The 16682-nt window shown below is 35.0% G+C and overlaps 1 protein-coding gene across 1 annotated transcript in view; it reads right to left on the bottom strand.

Moving 5' to 3' along the window:
- LOC150105706 (medium-chain acyl-CoA ligase ACSF2, mitochondrial-like) overlaps positions 1–16682 on the bottom strand; it is a 140853-nt gene that overhangs the window by 11012 nt on the left and 113159 nt on the right. The window contains exon 11 of the mRNA XM_090395023.1: positions 10096–10206. Coding sequence (XP_090251149.1) covers positions 10096–10206 — 111 coding nt within the window. The remainder of the gene's footprint in view (positions 1–10095; positions 10207–16682) is intronic.

Raw genomic sequence — 16682 nt, 5'->3', positions numbered from 1 at the left:
CTGAGTACCTCTGATTTCTTAACTTCATTTCTCACATTAGTTATTGCTACAGGTACAGAGATATTCTCACTTGGGTGACAGACTTTTGAAAAGTGATCACTCAGTAACTCTACTATTACATCTGAATTGGTCACCTCGATACCATCAGCACTCACTAAGGTTATCCTTCCGAAGTCATTCTTCCTTTTACTTGCCACATAGCGGAAGAACTCTTTGGAATTATAATCTCCTTGGCTAAGGTCTTCTCCTAATATGATTTAGCTTTTCTTACTATCGCCTTTCTCCTTGTAAAATTCTCCATAACATCTTATTTTTTTTGCAGATCAAGCTTGGTACTACTACTCATCTATCTAATGCCTACCTTGTTTCTTTTCCTGACCATGGGGACACAATCTGATATTGCCTTCCTCAGATACCCACTGATTTTATCCAATGCACTGCTGACATCTTTCCCCTGCAATATGTTCTGCCATGGGACTGCTGCAAGCTCACTCCGAAGCTTGTTATAATTGCCTAAGCTGTAGTTCTGTATATACCCCTTCTAAAGGGAGAAATCCACATATTTTGCAACCTCCCAAGTCAATACCACGTGATCGCTCTCACCAATTGGAGGTAACGAGGACACCTTACTTATGCATATATCCTCTGAACCAATGACCAGGTCCAACACTCTCACACAACGTGTCCCTTCAGTTATGTGCTGTTTCAAGTAATTATCTCGTAGAAGATGTATGAATTCCATTTCCTTTTTGCCACGTGATATTTCCTCCCTCCAATTGATATCACCATAATTAAAATCCCCCATAATAATCACTAACCCTGCACTCATTGCACTAATTTGCTGATTCATGAATTTAATATCACCCCATATACCCCCCCCCCCCCGGCCTATAGCGCAACCAAACTATATATTTGGTTGCGTTGGTCACTATTTCACACCAGACCACCTCGAATGTACTATCGTCTATCATCTTGATATATTACTTTCTTTGGCTACAACTCATCAGCACTTATCAACAGTATTCCTCCACCTGTTCTATGTTCATTATCCTCCCTGAAAATACTGTACCCATCACATTCAATTCCAGTGACCACATCTTCTGCTGATGACAGCCAAGTTTCACTAATGCCTACAACTTTTGGTGAGATTGCACTGACTAATGCCAAAAATTCTTCCCTCTTATTTTGAATGCTTCTTGCATTTGCATACAAAAATTGCAGTTTCCCTTTAGTTCTTGTACCAGCTTTAGAATTGATATACATGTCACTAATTTCAGTAGTCCCATGCCGATTTTTATCCCCTCTATTCTGCAATTTATTTCGAATAAGGATCAACAATTATACAATCACTGCTTAAGTTTCTCCCTCTTACACTCAATGTTTTCTATTTTAGTTTCCCTGCCCAATTACTTCAACTTGTTCAGAAAACAGTAACTTCTTCAATCGCTTATGACTTTCCATGTTCAGATGCAACCCATCTCTTGCATACAGCTGCCTTTTGCCTTCAAACACACTCTAGACATCAACAAATTCCAGACCGCTTTTTTTGCACATTCTTGCAATCATATCATTCATTATCATCACTCGTCTACTTAAATCATAATTGTCAAAACAAGGTAGCAAACACACTATCCTCCCATTGACACTTTTTCTTCTTCATGATATCTAACAATGTGCTAATTCTTTTGCTACCCGATTTATACTACCACTCAGGTCATTTGTACCCACTATAACTATCATCATTTCTGCATCATGCCCTCTCTTTATTGCTCTCTATTGCTCTACCAGCCAAGCACTTCTCAGACATACTGCTCTCCATACCCTTAATCATAGAATCACCATATATTTTACCACTCATAACTTCATTCAAGTCCAAACAAGAGTTCACTCGCAGCCTCATTTTCTACGCTGTTCAGCATGACTCTCCCAGTTTCATTACTCAACATACTCCCTCACTCTCACAACATCTCGTTTCTTCTAGACCTCTTGTGCTTTCATTCTGTTGACTCCCAATCACTCCTATGCTATTTATTTCTTCATCAATCACCAAAGACTCTCCCATACTTAATCCTGTTCTAGTTACATCTGCTAGAGTAATCTCCATAGTCCTAATTTCTCTGTTCAACCAATTTAACTCGATTTTAATTTCCAGAATCCCCTTACTGAGCACTTCCAATTCCTCTTGCAAAAGATGAAGGTCACTTTTCATTTTCCTGAACTCCTGCTGAAGTTTATCTGCTACGGTCCTGACATCTGCTTCCATGCCTAATTGCTCCAGCCTGTCCCGACACTTCTCACATACGTTGACGTTTTCATTCTTCTCATTTAGCCAAACAGTCCATAGATCCTTCACATTCCTCGGTGCACACATATAACAGTTTCCGCAATGCATCCGCTGCAAAAAATCCAATGCAGAGCCAGACTTTCGTAGAGAAGTTCTGCGAGCCACTGACGTAAGTTTCTTGTTGGACGGCATCTTTAGTCGCTGACGTAGTAAAACAAACAGCAGCGAAAACACAATATATACAGCAGAATTCCAAACAATAACACCAAACACGTTTTACAGCACAACTCAACACAACCGCCACGTTCACTAACAACTGACTAACTTTCACTAACTTTTGCTGTATTAAAACTATCTATATGAATTTGTTCTTTGATGATGTTATAAACAGAATATAACTTTGATGTAGTTTTTTTTTTCTTTTTTTACTAGAGGTCAGGCCAGTAGAATAACAGTTAATCAAATCATTGTCACTGGCATAACTGTTTGAAATATAATATAGCTCATCTTCATGTGTGTGTGTGTGTGTGTGTGTGTGTGTGTGTGTGTGTGTGTGTGTGTGTGTGTGTGTGTGTGTGTGTGTGTGTGTGTGTGTGTGTACTTCAGATGATGACCTTAATATGAAGGTTGAAACATCAGGAAATTAAAGTAATTATTCCTAACATGGTTGTAGTCTCCATAATTTTACTGAAATGAATGCTGATTACCGAGTAACACTAAGGAAAGGAGAAGTATGATAGATTGTGTGGATAGTTTGGGTCTCCTGCGATGAGTTTCTGGACTCCATGGAAGTGCTGTACAATAATAATAATCTGAATTTACACAGATCTGATGGCCTTCAGTTATCCTCTTTGTGGGAAATGTTATTGTTTTAATTTTCTGTAAATTCCTAATTGTCTTATTTTATTTGTGTGCGTGTTTTTAAATTGGGAATTATTGTCCATTTGCTGTCGTGTCTTTCTTATGCCATGGTGGCACTTTTTTCAAGTACTGTTTTTATTTGCATTTTAACTATGTTCTTATTGTACTGAAGATGTCATAGATACTAAGGTGAAAATTTTACATCTGTTAAATTCATTTTCACAAAAGTTTTAGTTTCCATCTCTTATTTTCAACAAGAATGTATGTGCTATTGCTGTGCAGTAGCACATGCATTTTTCCGAATGACATTCAACCATCATTTCCTTCTGAAACACCTCATTGTTTGGCATAGAAGATCAAAATGACTCTCAGAAAATTTGTATATTGCATAATCAAGATACATTTTCTGCAATTGGAAGAGTGTCCCATAAGTTTTGGTAAGACTAAAAATAAGTTTTATTCATAAATCATTTATGATATGAAAATTATGATTAAAATAAAATTATGTGGATGATTTTAAAGTAAACAAAATTTATGAGCAACAAAAAAACTGATTTATTCAAAAATAAATAACAAAACAGAGAACAAGGCATCGGAGCACAGATAACACTGCATTAAGCTGATTTAATTAATAAAATATGAAATTAAACAATTGTAATTCCCTGAGATGTCAGAAAATGCTATGAATGTGCACCTCTTGAAGTGTTGGTTACAATTTCTATGCCATTATGAATAAATAAAACAGATTTTGCATTAGGAAAAAGTTACTGCTTGAGATAAGGCTGTATTTTGCAGAGGTGAAGAATGTTGCCTTTGCAATTACATATTGATCTATCTCCATCTCGCCCCCCTTCCTCAAAAAATTTTTTGCCAGTAAGATTATGGTTTGAGAGGGTGGCCCATGCCTACAAATGAGAATGACAGTGGTCTGTGTAACCAGAATCAGTGGAAAGCATTCTGGTTCAGAATGTAGGTTCTAAAATGCTTCTAGGCATTTTATAAATTGGTGGAAATCCAGTTTGTAATACTAATAAAGAGAGCACTACATTTGACTTTTCACTATAGCAAACTCTGGGGACCACAGAAAGAGATTGTTATAGCGTATAGTTTTTCTTCAACACTTTTTAGTCCTAAACTATTCCTAATGTCCTCATTTCCTATTCTGTCTTTACTTGTTTTTGCTAATATTGTTTGTAAAACTTTCATTTCCATTGCTCGTATTTTATTTCTCTCTCTCTCTCTCTTTTTTTTTTTTTAGTCTCCATGTCTCTGCTGTATAAGTCAAAATGAGCAAAAAGTAACTTTGGTTAATCAAAAGCTTACACTTTAGTAGGATTCTCATGTCCCAAAATAGACTGCCTATGCTGTTTTAAAAAAGAGTCTGGCCCAGTGAAATCCTTCTCTTTATCTCTTAGTCTAAACTTCCATCATGAAAGTATACTTTCCAGATATTTGAAGTTTTCACTGCCTCTTCAAATCTTGTACATTGAATCTAGCATCATTAATGTTTACATTTCCACTATGATTTCAAACCATAATCTCACTCTTTCTGCTATCAATTTGTGTTCTGTGTCACACTGTTCCATTTTTCCAGTTTCTTCTGTAGTTCTTCTTCTGAAATTAGAGTATTTTCAATTTCTGAACTATTTGCTTTAAAATTAAAATCTGATCCTGACAACCTCTATTTGGCCTGAATCTAGCTTTTTCTTTGCCTATTTAAATATGCTTGCATAAATGTTACCTGGGACAGCCAGTAGAAAAATTTATCTGCAATTCTTACATTCACATTTCAGTTTTATTTCCATTTTTAAAGATGGGTACCATGAGAGCTCTATTGCAGTAATCAGGAATTTAACCCTCTAACTACACCTTCTGAATTATGCAGTGCAGTGTGGTGACTGAAACTTATATATGCATATTTAAACATTTTTGGTCATTTATCATCTGCTGCAGCTACCTTTCCACATTTCAAGTGATGGCTTTTTCTACCTCAAGTATTGATACGTACTCCTGATTGCATCCATGCTGAATATTTTCTACATACACACACATATTTATTCATTTACTAATCTTTCAAATTACTCTAATATAGATATTTATATTTTATATTCTTACAAGTCTTCCCATGACTTTTGTTTAGCTACTTTTACAGACTGTTTTTTCTCTCTCTCTCTGTATTGTTTCAGAGCACATGTTGACTAAATGAGAATTTCCAACATGCTTTCTTCTTTTCCATGACTGTCTCTTTAACTTTCTGAGTACACAATTGCAAACAACTTCATCACATGCCTCCTTGGCTGAATCAATGCATTCTTTTTGGTTTGCTGTTGATGTCTCCAAATAGTTCTTGTTTTCACTTTTGTTTTTTCTTGAATAAGTCTGTATACATATTCATCTCCAGTTCACCTTTGAAAGCTGCTTGACTGAATCTTTTTAGAACTTTCTTACATACTTTTCATTATAATATTTAATATCACCCTGCTCAAAACTGAATGATGACTTCCTATTACAAATCTTATGTATACTCTTGTGTCTTGAACCAGCATGAAGATATCCTTGTTGACAACATCATTAAACAAGACTTATTTCTTGTGTCTTCTATCCAAGTGAATTTGTGAAAATATTTATGTTTGAACATAATGGCTAGTCCATCTACTGAATAGAAAGCAAGCAGATACTTACCATTATTATCAAGCTTTGCCCTTTTATTCAAATTTCACAAAACATTCATTATGCTTGGTATTCATTTACTGTTGTTTAGATCTCAAACAAGGACCAGTATTTCTTTTTTTGTCAGCTGGCTTCTCTCATGACAAAAAAAAAAAAAAAAAGAAAAGAAAAAACCTCCTTCCATAGTGCAACATTCTATCAGATTGTAGGCACAAATAAGTATCTACATAAAAATTCCCTGCCACTCAAGAATATTCTTCTTTAAGAAATACTTGTGCTATGAAGTTTCTTTAATTCACATGAAAACACACAAGGAAATAAATAAATACTATTTATTTAAAGCTATATATTACAGGCTATCATCAGTGGTAGTGAAAGTTAATTACAAGGTATATTGCAAACAATGGATTGATTTGAAACAGCAAGAGCCACATGATGTTTTACATAAAACAACACCATGGTATAACTGAGGAAATGTATTATTAATTATTCATTAACTGTATTATAAAAAAAACTTTAGTGATGTGTGATTAGAGTAAAACTTTCTCATATTTTAGATAGTGAGAGGCAGTCATTTCAGTATTGTGATTTAAGTTCAAACGGTGGAGTAAGGTTTTCAGCACTTTCTTTAAACATTGTTTTCTTTAAACAATGTTTAAAGAAAGTTTAAACTTTCTTTAAACATTCAAATTTATAGTGACACAGGTGAAGTAAGCATGTTTCAGACCATAGGATATTGTGGTCTATGTCTTCTGTGCTGTGCCAAGCCAGATTCTCAGATTTCGTGTTGCTAATGCAAGATTGGTATTCTTGTATTCGCTTTTCTACTGAGCATCCAGTTTGTGTGAAGTGAGAATGATGACAGTCACAAGGAACTCGATAGACATCAGGGAGAGTCAGAGGAGAGCATTTATCTTTGGACGATGGAAACCATGATGATAATTTGTTGATAGGAAGAAAAGTAGTCACTTAATTGTATTTCTTAAGAATTCTGGAAATTGGTTCTGAGATGCCAGAAACGGGATTGGAACTTCATGTATTGTTTCCTTGTTATTTGAGCTAGGATTATAGGAATTAAAAAGATGTTGTGTGGTCCTTTCTGAGAAGCCGTTGAGTTTCATATATTGTTTGATGTTTAAGAGTTCTTGCTGTAATTGTTGAGGTGTAGAACATATATTGTGAGTGCATCATTAAGGATTTGATGATTCCAGTCTTCTTTGAGGGATGGTGAGTAGATCGCTGTTGAATGTAGTGTCAAGTGAAAGCAGGCTTTCCATAAATGGAAGTACAATGTTAATAGAAAAGGCAACAAATTATCCTCCTTAGATATTCTACTCAGCCACTCACCATCAGATTAATTAATTACTTCTGTTTATGAAAAGCCTATTTTCACTGGATGCTACATTCAACAGCAATATGCTCACCATTCCCTCACAAAAGACTGGAATTATCAAACCTTTGTTTGATGTTTAAGAGTTCTTGCTGTTATTGTTCAGGCATAGAACATGGTATGAGCACTATATTCTATGCCTCAACATAGTGTGAGCACATCGTACTAAGAACTCAATGGCTTCTCAGAAAGAACCACATGACATCTTTTTAATTCCTATAATCATAGCTCAAATAACAAGGAAACAGTACATTAAGTTCCAATCCCATTTCTGGCATCTCAGAACCAATTTCCAGAATTCTTAAGAAATACAATTAAGTGGCTACTTTTCTTCCAATCAACAAATTATCATCATGGTTTCCATCGTCCAAAGATAAATGCTCTCCTCTGGCTCTTCTGGATGTCTATCAAGTTCCTTGTGACTGTCATCATTCTTACTTCAGACAAACTGGATAGAAAAGAGAATACAAGAACACCAATCTTGCATTTAGCAACACGAAAACTGAGAAATCTGGCTTGGAACAGCACAGAATAGATATAGACCACAATATCCTATGGTTTGAAACATGCTTACTTCAGCTGTGTCACTGAATGTTTGTTTAAAGAAAGTGCTGAAGCCTTACTCCACTGTTCGAACTTAAATCACAACATCGAAATGACTGCCTGTTTTTTATAATACCATTAATGAATAAATCATAATACATTTCCTCAGTTATACCATGGCATTGTTTTATGTAAAGCATCATGCAGCTCTTACTGTTTCAAGTCAGTCCATTGTTTGCATTCCACCTTGTAATTAACTATCATTGCCACTGATGATGGCGTATAATATATAGCTCTAAATAAATATTATTTACTTATTTCCTTGTGTTTTCACATGAATTAAAGAAAACGCACGAATATTATCTTCATGTGCAATGTTGCATACTATAGCTACTTCTTCCTTTCTCTGATTGTTATTGGTTGAGCATATTTTGTATTTGTTGTTTTAGAAGAATCTCACCTATTTTTGTCTTCAGCATCTTGGTAACATCAATTATGTTAATGTCACACTTCTTTAATTGTAAAATTGTTCACTGCATAAAGGTGGTGATAAGACTATGGATACAAATTATAGACCAATCTGTATTATCTGGAGTTGTGGTTAAGGTATTGGAGAGATTAGTGAGAACTAGGATACAGAAATGGATTGAGAATAGCAGTATTTTGTGCGATTGTCAGCATGAGTTTGTTAAAGGGAAATCATGTTTTACCAACTTATTTATATACTATACAAAGTGAGAAATGTATTCTACAAGGGCGAACATAGAGTGGTATACTTAGATTCTACAAACGTTTTTGATAAACTGTCACATGACAAGCTATTAAATACACTGAAATGGATAGGATTGGATAACAGACTAATGAGTTGGATTGATGACAGGCTGTCAGATAGGTATCAGACAGTTGCATATGTGGGCACAGTATCCTGAAAGAAGAAAGTCACTAGTGGTGTGTGTGTGTTGAGGCCATTGTTATTTAGTTTGTATATTAATGATTAAATGACCAATTTTACATCATCTGCAAACAGTTGCACATTACTCCTCTAGTGATGTGCAGCTGTTTGAAGATGATGCAGAATTGGTGAGGGCAATTCAAAGTCAAGCAGATGTTACGGCCTTAAAGGAGGACCTCAATAGATTGTATGAATGGGCAGGTAAGTGAAACTATCAGTTCAATGTTGTAAAGTGTTAGGTTTGAAATTTGGTAATTTCAAATCTAACACAATAGGATACAAAGTATATATTTGGTGGGAAAACTTTAAAGTGGAATCTAGGAGTGGTGGCAGACAAGGATCTGAAATTCAGAGGACACGTTGCACAAGTTGTGAAGTTGTCACATCAGATAATGGCAGTGATGCAGAGGACCTTGACTTGTAGAAATAAAGGAAGTTGTGATTCTGTTGTATAAATCCATGAACAGGCTTCATGGATTATTGTGCAGATTTGGTGACTTGGTTTTTGTGGTGATGAAGATATGATAGAAAAGATCTAGAGAAGATTCACAAAGGTCGTAACTGGCCTTTGAAATGTGGAGTATTAAGACAGATTGAAAGAATTTAATTTACAAATCCTTGTGAATAAGAGAGGGAGGATGTGATTGAGATATATAAGTTGGTCAGTGCTTGTTACCAAGTTAACACAGAAGAAATTTTTCATAGAATGGGGGGGGGGGGGGAATAGAACAAGAGGCCACCCTTAGAAACTGTATAAGGAGGGTGTGAGCAAAGGAGTGAGGAGTAGGTTCTTTGTATGGAGAGTGGTTGGTGAGTAGAATATATTACCTGAGCGTGCGCGTGTGTGTGTGTTGTGATTGAATAAGTTTAAGGCATGGATGGATGAGCACTATGTGTAACTTCCACGATGAGTCCCTAACTCCATGGAGGTCAGATGTTAATAATATAAAATAATAACTTTTTTTAGTTGACAGACAGACATTGTTTTATAAGTGTTTTAACTGACTAGGTGACATCATACTTAACGAATGCCATAACTTCCATGAGCAGAATATTAAAAAGACTACCTGGAAATAGGAAATATTTGGAAATGTCTGTTCTAAACTATTATTTCTGACCATTTCAAAAAAGCTGTGAGAAAAAATAGCCAGTAAATCACTTTTCACCTTTGGAAGAAAAAAAAAAGAGAGAGAGATGCCTTGAAAATTTTTTGAATTTTCAAATAGTGAACAGAGAAATGTACAAAACTTTGTGGATTCAGTAGGATTATCTAAAAAAAAAACGCTGTTGCTATAGTAAGGTATTGTTTAATCTTAAAAACAACTTATAAATTTTTTTTTGGAAGTCAGAGAATGAAATATGTGGCTAATATGTTTGCCTAAAAGACAGCTTTACCTTTCCCTTGCAAAACTCTCTAATATCTTGATCTGATATTTTGGCATCAGATTTTAGCTTAATCCAAGCACAAACTTCTTGTCCCATTCTTTTATCTGATATTCCAAAAACCTGAAAACATGCAGTATAAAAATTATATGTCAGATATATTCTGAGTCCCCTTTAGGAAAAAAATTTTATATTATTTGAATATTAAAAAAAAAAAAAGAACAAAAACTGCAATTGAAGATTATGAAACTCAAAAATTATTAACATTATTAAATCCATAAAAAGTGACTTTTTGAAATGAAAAATTAGCTCCTATGTTTATGATCACATTGACATCACAGTTGTCCAATTTCTCAACTGGTGCGTATATGTATGTGTGCACACCATAAAGTTAAATACAGTGGATTCTGGTTAATTGGGACACATCAGGACTAGACCACTGTCCCAATTAAGCAGCTGCCCAAATTATGCAAAATGTTATGGAAAAAGCTGAAATATCACAAAAAGTTAAAAATGTTTAAAAATAGACAACCTTTCAGTTTACCTTTGTTACTCGTATTTTTATTTAAAAAAAAAAACTAAATGCACACATATGTCAATATCCCTAAAGAAGTTAATTATACGTAGCTATAATTAACTTTTTATAATAACGTATAATAAATTAAAGATGCCAAGAAATTATGTTCTTGGTTTAATTCTTTATCCAGGTAAGCAAACAAACAAAGTTTGCACCTGAAGTAATTTCAGGACTGGGCAACTCGTATATAGAGGCTAATGACTTCACATCACTTGCCTTAGCAAAGCATGTATCCTTACGGACATGTATGAGACCTCAATAAAGGTCGAAACCGGTCTGGGTAGTGATCCCTCCTATAATGCATAGCATCATACATGTCCATAAGGATATGTGTTTTGCAATATTGGATACTAAGGCAAGTGATGTGAAGTCATTAACCTCTATATACGAGGTTGCCCAGTCCTGAAATTACTTCAGGTGCAAACTTTGTTTGCTTACACTTGGATAAAGGATTAAACCAAGAGTATAATTTATAATATAAAATATAAATATTTTCTTGGCATCTTTAATTTATGGTATAACCAAATGGAAAAACTTCTAAAAAAAATATATGTAGGTATCTATCAAAGAAGCATATTTTTCCTAACAATTATTTTGGAGAAATTTATGAAGCGTACTTTGATGTGTTCCTTTTCTAGACTGCAACTGAACCAAAATCAGCACAGCTATCTAAATTCAGATAAAGGGCTACCTTCATTGCCTTCTTGCATAAAGTAGTGTTGTAATTGAGCAATAAATTTCCTGGCTTCCTGGTTGTCACTCGCTCGTGTTCAGGTGTGTCATCCTCATTACTTTCCTTGTCTTTCAGAGTCTTTAGGTGTCTTGTTGCAATTTGTTCAACAATTGCATCCTCACAATCTTCATTTTCATTGTAGGCTATTGTCAATGCATAAAACTCTTCATAGTTTCTGACATGTTGCAATTCCAAAATGACTTCATTTTCAGTCACATTTGGCATTTCCTGGTCTGAATTCTTAAAACCACAATGAGCAAAGCAGTTTTGAATTGTTTTGCTGCTTATTTCTTGCCTACTGACTGTAAAATGGTAACCTTTGTGCTGATTTCTTTGACTGTTAAAGATGACATCAGTAGATTTTCTTCAATTGTATCAAGAATGTAATATATCAATCAACCGTCTGTGATACAATGTCTTCAAATTTTTTATGATTTCCATGTTCAGTTGCTGTATCAGGGACATGATGTTAGCAGAAAGAAATTCTAGTTGAATATTTTTCGAATGATCTAATTGAGGATGTGCCACATAGTTGTCGAAAAGCAGAAGAATTTTTCTTGAATTTCGTTGTAATTCTACATCCCAACTCATTAGCCATTCCTGAAAAATAACAGAAGTCATCCATGCATTTGTGTTGGCATAATACAGAACTTGCAAACTGTCCATTCTAAGCCATTTATAGCATCGAGTTTTGGTTCTATTTGTCACTTCCAAACATGTTACAGCAACACAACACGGTAATGCAATCCATTGCTTTTTTTTGAACCTGACAGCCCTGGAAGTTTATAGCTCAGGGAACCGTTTCGTGTTTCATGGTAAAACAGACCTGTTTCATCGGCATCATAGATTTCATCAGGACTAAACTTCTGCAGCAATTCAGGTAGTTTAATTGATCTTCACCTTTCAGCGCTTGCAGTATCAGCACTATCCTTCTCACAATGTGCTTTCTTAAATTTTATTTCATGTCTGGTTTTCCATCGTGATAACCAACCATTTGTAGCTTTAAAGCACACACGGCCCAGCTTTCTAGCTTAACCTTTCTGATTTGGTTTTTAACATTTGACCATTAACACACCTTGTTCAGTTACAATAGAAAAACCATTGATCAAAAGCATCCTCAACGTCTAGATCCTTGCCTTCTTGTTTCTGTTTTTGGGATTTTCCCTGTTGTCCATCGCACAATACCTATACTTCTTGCAATTTGGCCTGCTGGCCTAACAAACATGCAATTTTAGATTTTGGAACACCGATTATCTCTGCCAGCTGACGATGAATGGTGTTAGATGGTCGGCTTTTTATTTTGTCAAGTAAGGTGATTTTATCTGCTAATATTAGATCTTTTTCTTGGCATCTTGACAGGGACCTTATAAAAACAACAAAAAAATTAAATTGCTACACTATTTGTTACACTTTTTACTAAAAAATTATCACACACCTACTTTAATCAAAAGTACACTACTTAGCAGTCATTATAAGTCGAATCGTTACACTGTCAAAATAAGCACATCTTCTCTACTCTGTATCCTGGCACTGAGTAACAGCAACACACTCTATGTAACTCACTACACGTGTGTGTCATCTACAATCACTGTCCCAATAAAGCAGCAAAGTGACCCAAATAAGGTGTGGAGGTGGAGCAGATGAGGAGGCTGTGGAGAGGGTTCAGAGAAGAGTGACCAAGTTGGTGAGTGATATAAAAAATGCTCCCTACATTGATAGATTGAGAGCTTGTGGATTGCAGAGATTGGTTGATAGGCAAAGAAGAGGGGATATGATAGAAACATTCAAATTACTAAAAGGTTTTTATAGGATTGATGCAGGGGAAATGTTTCAGCTGTGTGATAGTGATGGAAGAACAAGAGGTCATCTCTGGAAATTAAAGAAGAGTGTGGTTAACAAAGGTGTCAGAACAAGGTTTTTTGCCTGGAGGGTGGTGAATGAGTGGAATTCATTGCCTGACTTTGTTGTGAGCTCTTCATCTGTAAATGAATTCAAGAAGAGATATGACAGATATTGTTTTGCTAGCTTGGGTCTCCCGCGATGAGTCTACTGACTCCATGGAGATACCCGTAATAATAATAAAAAATAAAATAAGCGAAGCAACTTTGGGTTTTGTTCTCCATTTCTTTCCATTCTTCAGTATTTGTCCCAAATAAGCGGCTGCCCCAATTAACCTGAATTTACTGTATACGCAAGTCTTCGCATTTGATTTTATATAAAAGGTCCATTGTGATAACTCCCCACCATAAGAGATATCAGTGAAACAGAAAACATTGTTTTTTGAGTCTACTTTATTTTTTTTTCATATGCTGCTTTTCAACATAATCTCTTTCCCTTTTAGTACATTTTCTACACTATGTATCAATTGCCCAAAGTTATCAGGTTGTTTTAAGAATCATTTTCTTCCCTCTTCTTTTGCGAGTTCACTATCTTTGAAATAGATACCTTTGAGATGGGGCACCTTCAGTTTAGGAGATAACCATAAATCTGATGGATCCAAGTCCTGGCTGTAGGGGGAGGATGTTCCACAACTTTCAGTCTGATCTCTTCAAATCCTTTGAAGTGAACATGCTTGTGTGCGGCCTCAGATTGTCAAGTTGTAAAAGCAATGATTGTTCCTCGGCATCAACACAACTAATTTATTGATTCAACTTTCTCAAGGTCTTCATATAGCTAGTTTGTGAATTTAACTGTCAACCCTCACCAAGTGTCATATGAATGATCTTTGCTGTCCTAAAAAACAGCTAGCATGCACTTTCCAGTTGAATTTTGAACTTTTTAGCTCCTTAGAGAAGGGGAGGGGGGATATTCTAAAGACCGAGTTTGCATTTCAGGATCATAATGATGGACCCACTTTTGTCCTCAGTCATAATTTTATAAAGAAAATCACTGTTTTCCCTTTGGTGACACTGAAGCAATTGGCAACAACTTCCAGCATTATATGTTTTACTTTACTAGTCAAATTGATGTAGCACATAACATGCTAACATACTTTATTGTTGTAGCTCAGTTTTGTAATGATTTGTATGACTCATGATAAGACAGTGTTCAGTTTCAGTGCTGCTGATCTCTGACTTAAAACTTACTTTTTGATTTTCCCTGATCAACTACTCAGTTGATTACAGAAAATGAACAAATAAGCAGAGTGGACAGTGAAAAAACTGCTCATCATCTGCAGTTTTTCACTATCCACTTTGTCATCAGCCATTAATGTCAACTCTGCCAATGCTACTTTTGTTCTTCATACCCACTGACATGCAGTACAGTACATCTGCAGTTGCTTTACCACATAAACCCTGTCATCAAAATAAATGTCAGTAGCACACTTTGATGAAAACTTGTAAAAACTCATCCATCACACTACCTCTACTGTAAGTGTTCCTTTCATAGATATGAGGGATGATAATGTGTCCCAAGTTCTCTACAGATCAGAGCACACCTGGTGTCACTTTGTAGAGAGATTTGGGACTTGTCTGTAAACAATACCAACCCTCACTGGTTTTGGATCCAGTTGGTGTAGAGCTTTTACAAGTTTTTGTGAAATGTAATTCATCATCATCATCAGTACCATCAGTGGGGGTACACGACAACTGGGCGATGGCCAAGTGGGCGACGGAATAAAAGATCAAATATGCAATTCCAATCCGTTTGTTCTATTACCAGATAAATTTAAATAATATTTTTTGACAAATGAGTTAAAAGAGTGGTATAAACATAAAGTTTGAAAAATCTCGCTTATAATCAAGTTTATTTTTATTGTGTAGAATTACAAATTGTACAGAAGTCATATTGAAATTTAAAATACAAAAAATGAGTCAGCTAGTTAATAAATAAAGTTAAGGGGATAATAAATCCCTCATTATTTTAAAGCCGAATAAGAAACTCGAAGATTGAAATCTAAAAGTTTCATGCCGAATAACGTTCGGCGAATCCAGGTGTAAGTCAACACCTGGTAGTACAACACTAGGGCAACTCGGAGCAAAGGGAGATGTATTACTGTTTTACATTATGAGGGAAGGTCATACCCAGACCGATAAAAACAGCCTCTTGGCTCTTTATTCTCGTTAATAAATATTTATATTATATATTTCCATTTATATCATATATCAAAATTTATGGGATCATTTAAGAAAGAGATGATTAAAAAGAGTGCTCCGAAAATGATTTAAAAATGAAAAGGTATAATTGCACAATATTAAAATAAAGAAAACAATAAAAATACATTTTTAAAATTCATTTAGTAATGTTATTTTGTAATTAACACACATAATTTGTAGTTTAATTTCTAGTAACCTAACCTAAACTAACCTAACCTAACTACACAATAAAAATAAACTTAAACTTGAAATAAACTTAATTATAAGCGAGATTTTTCAAATAACCTAATCTAACTAAAATAAACCTAACTTAACAATAAAAATAAACTTAAATAAACTTAATTATAAGCGAGATTTCTCAAATAACCTAACCTAAACTAAACTAATCTAACTTAACTAAATAATAAAAATAAACTTAAACTTAATTATAAGTGAGATTTTTCAAATAACCTAACTACACAATAAAAATAAACTTAAATAAACTTAATTATAAGCGAGATTTTTTAAATTTCATGTTTATACTGTTCTTTTAACTCATTTTTACCTGGTAATAGATCAACAGAATATAACTGCATATTTGATCTTTTATTCTGTCGCCCACTTGGACATTGCCCAGTTGACCGTGTCCCATCAGTGGTGGCTCTGCCATCCCAATGGCAGAGCCACCACTGATGGTTCCTCTCTGTGACAGGATGGGGCTGTCACTGAGTGGAACCACCACTGAGTAGAATGATCCTTCGGTTAACTCGTACTTGCTAAGTTTAGAGTGATCTAGGGAATTGCATGAGTTTTTGGAGGCTTCCCTTCACTCATATAGCGAAACCAGTCTGGGTAGGGACCCTTCCCATAATGCATAGCATCATACATGTCCATAAGGATATGTGCTTTGCATTATTAGATACTACGGCAAGATATTGCCGTAGTATCTCATTGATCTGAAATTGTTAGCTTCTATATACGAGTTGCCCAGTCCTGAAATTACTAAAGGCACAAACTTTGTTTTTGCTTATGCTTGGATAAAGGATTAAACCAAGAATATTATTTCTTGGCATCTTTAATTTAAAATGAGTGTAGGTGTGAGAGAAGAGCATGAGAGAGCAAGGGAGAGAAAGCAAAAGAATTGGAGAGACAGAAACAGAGAAAAAATGGGAAAAAGGGATAGAAAGTGCTAAGAGATAAAGGGGGAAAAAAA

The sequence above is a fragment of the Typopeltis vanoorti genome, chromosome 6, assembly GCF_054136105.1.
Source record: "Typopeltis vanoorti isolate ZY-2024b chromosome 6, IOZ_Tvanoo_1.0, whole genome shotgun sequence".
Taxonomy (NCBI): domain Eukaryota; kingdom Metazoa; phylum Arthropoda; class Arachnida; order Uropygi; family Thelyphonidae; genus Typopeltis; species Typopeltis vanoorti.
The sequence above is the reverse complement of the archived record's forward strand: the minus strand, read 5'-3'. Positions and strand labels throughout refer to the sequence as shown.